At 43.8% G+C, this 6,761-nt stretch overlaps 1 protein-coding gene across 4 annotated transcripts in view; it reads right to left on the bottom strand.

Moving 5' to 3' along the window:
• Window positions 1–622: 622 nt before the first annotated feature.
• The window catches only part of U2AF2 (U2 small nuclear RNA auxiliary factor 2), a 43,567-nt gene continuing 37,428 nt past the window's right edge, over window positions 623–6,761 (bottom strand). For all 4 annotated transcript variants that reach the window (XM_068241058.1, XM_068241059.1, XM_068241056.1 and 1 more), the window contains exon 11: window positions 623–1,152. In XM_068241058.1, the coding sequence (XP_068097159.1) occupies window positions 1,018–1,152 (135 nt within the window). In that variant the 3' untranslated portion in view covers window positions 623–1,017. The remainder of the gene's footprint in view (window positions 1,153–6,761) is intronic.

The following is a 6,761-nucleotide window of genomic DNA, read 5'->3' as shown; positions in this document are numbered from 1 at the left end:
AAGAAAAGATGGGCTATACATATGGCTCTCTGAAATACAACCAAGGTAACATTTGAAAGTTGAAAAATCCCATCTGATTTTTTTTTTTTTTTTTTAAATCAAGAAGAGTGAAAAATTACCAACATAGACCTGTTAGTTTGGTTGGTTGGAATGGGTAACGACATACAGCATGACATTAAGTATGATAAACCCAATTAATTTTGACAAATTCATTTCAGACAAGCAATGGAGTAGAATCAAATAACCATGGCAACCTGCCCAGAAGGAGTTAAAAAAAAGTCCAAGCACCACTGCATTGGCACAAAACAGGCCAAATTTGTTTTTTTTGTAAACCATAGCCAATAAGCTAGGCTGTAGATGGCAGGCTTGCTGTAGGTGCTTGCTAGTCTGATGTTTCATGTGCAGGATTACCTCTACCAACCAGTGCTACAGTTGTAACCAGTTTCAGGTCTTGAAATGTCTAATAACCACATGCAGATCAAAAATCAGCTAGTCATGCCAGATTTGAAAATATAAGCAATGCCATTAAAGTAGATACAGGGCATACAAGACTGTTTAGCAAGGCGTTAGGACATTCTGCAAGAACAATTCTACACAAAGAAAATACACACACCATGAAAAATAAAATACAACAAAAAGTTTTTTTAATTAGCATTTTTGTCAAATATGAAACTGCCACAGAAAGAAATTAGAGAGACAACATATTACTACAGTATAACCACTGACATTTCTCATGGTCCATAGGGCCGCGGAGGACACTTCCAGGGCTTGTTTTGAATTGGGGGAGCTGACAAGGAATATAGGTTTAATATGTATTACCTTAAAAGAGAAAATAGGTGGTTATGTTTTGGGGGGAGAAAAATTGGCCATAAAATATAAACATTTGATCAGTATAAGCCTCCTGGAAGGAGGGGGGGTTGGTGGAAGGGGAATGGGGCGGTGGGGGGGAGCAGGGAAGTCCTTCCACTTTCCTGTCACTCATTTTCTTTCCACACTGCATCATTTACGTAACTACATCTACCAGAAGTCACGGCGGTGGTAGCCATCTGGATCACAGTATTTTGTAACCACCACTCTGTTTGCAAATTTGCGTCCTGTCAGTCCCTGCATGGCTTTCTGACAATCAAAAACTGAAGTGAATTCCACAAAGATCTGTAAGGGGAGAAAATAAAAGGCATGTTAAAATCTTAGAGGCACACTTAAGCTTTGTACACACATCTAATAACTGTCCCCTGAGACTTACTACTCGGCTCTTTGCCAGCATTCTGTTCTATAGAGATCAAGCGTTGTGGGTAACAGAAATACAAGAGTCGCTCAATAGCAACAATACCAACGAGGTCATGACATTTACTTTCTTTAGATTTTTGCCTGAGATCACCACAAAGGATTGTCTCACACAATTCTAAAGTATGCATGAAGTTATAGATCCAAATGTGTCCTACACGGTGTGCCACAGCAAATTGAATACTCAAACTTGCACAGCATTTCCTTCTGATACCTTGTTTCTTTAAATTTACTTAGAATAGAACTCTGTCACATGGCAAATGTCACCTGTAGGGAGTAGAAAACCTGATACAGATTCTCATCATTCCTGTATGGCTTTCTATGGTCTCCAGTCGTCTTTAAAGAGAACCCGAGGTGTGTTTAAAGAATGTTATCTGCATACAGAGGCTGGATCTGCCTATACAGCCCAGCCTCTGTTGCTATCCCAACCCCCACTAAGGTCCCCCTGCACTCTGCAATCCCTCATAAATCACAGCCATGCTGTGAGGCTGTGTTTACATCTTTAGTGTCAGTCTCAGCTGCTCCCCCGCCTCCTGCATAGCTCCGGTCCCTGCCCCCGTCCCTTCCCTCCAATCAGCAGGGAGGGAAGGGATGCAGGCGGGGACTGGAGTTCTGCAGGAGGCGGGGAGAGCAGCAGACTGACACTATAGAGATAAACACAGCCAGCTCTGACAAGCTGTTTGTCAGCAGCATGGCTGTGATTTATGAGGGATTGCAGAGTGCAGGGGGACCTTAGGGGGGTTTGGGATAGCAACAGAGGCTGGGCTGTATAGGCAGATCCAGCCTCTGTATGCAGATAATATTCTTCAAACCCACCTCGGGTTGTCTTTAAAATACAGGTCTCTTTCTATCCAGCAGCACTGTAAATCCAAGATGGCCTATGCGCTGCAACTCATCCAGTAAAAACGAACTATGGGAAGGGCGCAACTCTGAACAGTTGTGACCATTTTACTTTTACTTGGACCATAACATATGGCCACTCAAGTGCATTGGCAATATCTGTCACATACCAAGCATTTACAGTTGCTCTAGGGTAGGTAGGTAGTGTTTCTAAAAGGACCCCTGAAGTGAGAGAGCTATGGAAGCTGCCCTATATAAATACTAGTTGACTGGCATCCTGCTGATCTTTCATGCATGAGTAGGAATCGCCCACATGAAACAAGCAGGCAGCAAATACAGTCAGACTTCAAACATCTCATCTGTATACTTGTTCAGGGTCAATGGCAAAAAGTTTTAGAGAAGAGAAGCAGAACAGCCATGAAACTGGTATTGTTTAAAGAGACTCTGAAGCGAGAATAAATCTCGCTTCAGAGCTCATAGTTAGCAGGGGCATGTGTGCTATCCCGCGGCTAAACGGGGGTGCCTTCACCCCCAAATCCACCCCCACAAAACTTTTCTGTTCCTGGAGGCAGGGCTAACGGCTGCAGCCCTGCCTCTCAGCAAGTCTATCAGCGGCGCATCGCCGCCTCTCCCCCGCCCCTCTCAGTGAAGGAAGACTGAGAGGGGTGGGGGAGAGGCGGAGATACGCGCTGACAGACGCGCGTGGGGCAGAGCTGCGGCGGTTAGCCCTGCCCCAATGCAGAATCGCTCCCTGGCTGTACGGAGGGGATTTGAGGGTGAAGGGACCCCCGTTAAGCCGCGGGATAGCGGCGTTTTAGCAGGGGCACACATGCCCCTGCTATCTATGAGGTCTGAAGCGAGATTTATTCTCGCTTCAGACTCTCTTTAACCAGTTCACCCCCAAGGGTTTTTATCCTAACGGACCAGAGCAATTTTCAGTTGTCAGCGCTCCTCCCTTTTATTCCCTAATAACTTTATTACTACTTATCACAAGAAAATGATCTATACCTCGTTTTTTTCGCCACCAATTAGGCTTTCTGTGGATAGTACATTTTGCTAAGAATTTTTTTATTCTAAATGCATTTTAATGAGAAAAACAGAAAAAAAAAGAAAAAAAATCATTTCTCAGTGTTCAGCCTTTATAGTTTTAAAATTAAACATTCTCCTGTGGATAAAACAAACACGTTTTATTTGCCCAGTGGTCCCGATAATTAAACCGTTTAGATTATGTCCCTACCACAATGTATGGCGACAGTATATTATTTTGAAATATAAGTGGTTATTTTTCTGTTTGTTCTGGCCATAATTACAAGCCCCTATGTAATAAATTAAAATTAATTTTCCCCCATAAAATATAGAATAAAAAAAGCTGAGTCCCTAAGGTAACTATTTATTTATTTTTTTTAAGCTGATTTTTTTTTTTTACAAGTGTTTTTTTTGGGGGGGAGGGTTGGAAGTGTAATTTTATTAATGATGTGTATATACTTGAAAATGTATGTATTTTGTAAGTGTAATATACTTTTTGGCCACAAGATGGCGCTGGTGAACACTCATAGGACGTGTTCACTTTTTTTTTTTTTTTTTACACACTTTATTAAACTGTTACATTTCCTGTTTATGTGAATGGACGTAGCCGCTGTTCGCGGTCACGTCCATTCACTCCAGGCACTGCGATTGGGTAGAGGACTGTTCAGTCCTCTTCCCCAATCGCCCAGCACGGGATCCCGACGGTAATGGCGGCGGTAGCGGCGGACACACGGCGGTAGCAGCGGCGGGAATGCGCGACGTATTAAAACGTCATGTTGCTGTTAATAGCGGTAAGCATGACGTTTTAATACGTTAGGATGGCGGTAAATGGTTAAAGGAAATAATAAATAGGTCAGCTTCCATATCACTCAGTTTAAGAGCCCTTTAAAATTATTGCAGCAGATACGGCAATATGAAAGCTGGTGTTTACAAACTACCCACTATTGTGAATAACTTAATATCAGGTACTCCCCTGAATATAAATGTATTTGTTAGGCGTGCTCCATAAAAAATGGTGGATAAATGTGTTGCAAACATTCTTCTATGCTTTCAATTGATTACATTTATACTCTTTAAATCTTCAAACTCACTGTAATAAACTATAACAAGTTAAAGTACCCCATGCATCCAACCCAAGTACCCTTGGGGTACGCATACCATGTGTTGAGAACGTAAGCACTAGGGGACAAGAGACTTGAAGATAAAAGGAGGACAACAGTTGACCAATGAGAGATTTAAAGGAATCCCTGCAGAAGAGTTTTACAATTTGCCTGGAGGGGGCGTGGCCTGGCACCGTGGTGGATGGCAGCCTAGCTCCTTAGCTCGTGTCTCACCCGTGGCTTTTAGGGCCTCTATCTCCGCTTCTGGCCGCCTGACTACCTGAAGAGGCCCCTCTCCCGGCTCCCAGTACCTCTAGCATCCAGCCCATCCAGTTTGGAGGAGATCCGCTGACCTCCGCGGACTACCGCGCCAGAGGCCTCCCGATTGCGGCAGCAGCTTCAAATTTAGCCCCCGGCTTCATTGGGGCGACTAGGCCGCAATTTTTTTTTTTGCTGCTGGAGCTTCTGTGGGGAGATCTTGGACTGCTGGCACCCACCCTGACCCTCTCCTGACGCTGCTAGCCTCTGCAGGAGTCTTTTCTTTAGGCTCCATCTACATCTTTGGTGGGGGTAAGTGACTGTGGTGTGAGGGTCTGGAACACTATCCCCCATTCTATCATCTCAGAGGCTCCTGTCCTTCCTCCTGCCTGCCTCCATACATATAAATATACACTTTTTTTTTTTTCCTCCACTTCTCCTTCTGCTATCACCTGCTATCTACAAGCTGCACCCTTAAAGGGACATACCCACTCATCACTCCAATATCATGTCGGAAGTCACCCCAGAGAGTTCGGCCCCACAAAACTTACTTACTTTGGAAGCCTTGGATGATAGGCTGAATGTGCTGTTTAGTAAATTTACGCTCTCTCTGACTGCGGAACTATCTAAGTTATCTTCTGAATTGAGAGGTGAAATAACGTCTCTCGGTGACCGTACCAGTCACCTAGAGACTAAAATGGATCAGTTAGTGGACTATGCTAATGCTTTGGAGGAAGAAAATGCAGTTTTGAAAACCGATGTTGCGCTACTGAAAATGCAGCAGGAGGATCAAGAGAATAGGGACAGACGTCAAAACCTGCGATTTAAAGGTATCCCTGAAACTATTTTGGATGCAGATCTCCCTAAGTATCTTCTGGAATTTTTTAAGCAATTGGTGCCATCTATCCCAGATGCAGATTGGAGGTTGGACAGAGCCCATAGATCTCTTGCACCTAAGCCTCAGCAAGGAGTTAAACCTAGAGATGTTGTGGTACGTTTTCACTACTATGACAGCAAGGAATCACTGGCGAAGGCGGCAAGGAATTTTCCACATCTGGACTTTAAAGGGGCCCAAATTCAGGTATTCAATGACATAGCTGTCTCCACCCTTGAGAAGCGTCGTTCTCTACAGCCGGTGACGTCTATTCTGCAAGCACATAAAATTCCATATCGATGGGGCTTCCCGTTCAAATTGCAGGTTCGCAAAGATGGTGTGCAGCATTTTATGAGAGACATTTCAGAAGCTGACAAGTTCTTGGATAAGTTGGGTCTCCCCTCCCTCCCGAAGGATTACAAATCGCCGATGTCTCAGAAACATGCCAGATCTCCTCAGAAAGACTGGTCGGCTCTTCCCCCCAAAATGGCTAGAGTGTCCAGGCACTCCTCTCCTCGCCATCTTGCTATGGACACTTGAAGTAATGTTTTCATCTACGCAGTTTTTGTGATTACTGGAGCCCGTCCTACGCACTGTTTGCCATGGGCGGGAGTTGGGCACCTCCACCCATTGCCAGTCACACCTCCACCTATGGGTTGTTGGCTTCGCCACCCCTTGCCCTGGTTTAGACTACAATCAGAGTGGTTTTTTTTGTTTTTCATACTGTCATGGCTATCTCAGGTCATGCAAAGTTCTTATTTTCCTATCCAAATTTCTATGTTCTTGATCTATCTGTTGAGTAATTACTGTTCTTATTTTTATGTTTCTTTGACTGACCAAACGTTTAAAATTCTAATGCTATGTTGTACCATCTCATTCCGCCAATGCTATTCATGCACACCTGGTTTTTCTGCTGACATTTCTGAATGTGATCACCTATTACATACACCATGGTGAAACTTGTATCATATAATGTGAAAGGGCTGAACTCTAACAAGAAGCGGGTTTTAGCTCTTAAGCAATTCCGTGAGTCAGAGGCAGATATAATCCTTGTTCAGGAGACTCACTTTAAGCGAGGTGGCTCCTTCACCTTTGCCAGTAAACATTTCCCTGTCCACTATACAGCGAGCTGCCCCACAGGTAAGGGAGGAGTAGCCATATTGTTTAAACGGGACATGAATATTGAAGTGTTATCCACTAAATTAGATCCTAAAGGTCGCTATATTATCTTAAAATGTAAAATGGGAGACTTAACCTTTGTGCTTATTAATCTCTATGCTCCTAATGAGCGACAGGTGGCCTTTATTTCAAAGGTACTAGCTTTCTGGCAGGACATGGACTGTGCTGCTGTCATTGTTGGTGGAGACTTTAATGTTATT

Source organism: Hyperolius riggenbachi, chromosome 6 (genome assembly GCF_040937935.1).
Source record: "Hyperolius riggenbachi isolate aHypRig1 chromosome 6, aHypRig1.pri, whole genome shotgun sequence".
Lineage (NCBI taxonomy): Eukaryota > Metazoa > Chordata > Amphibia > Anura > Hyperoliidae > Hyperolius > Hyperolius riggenbachi.
This window is presented reverse-complemented; position numbering and strand designations above follow the sequence as displayed.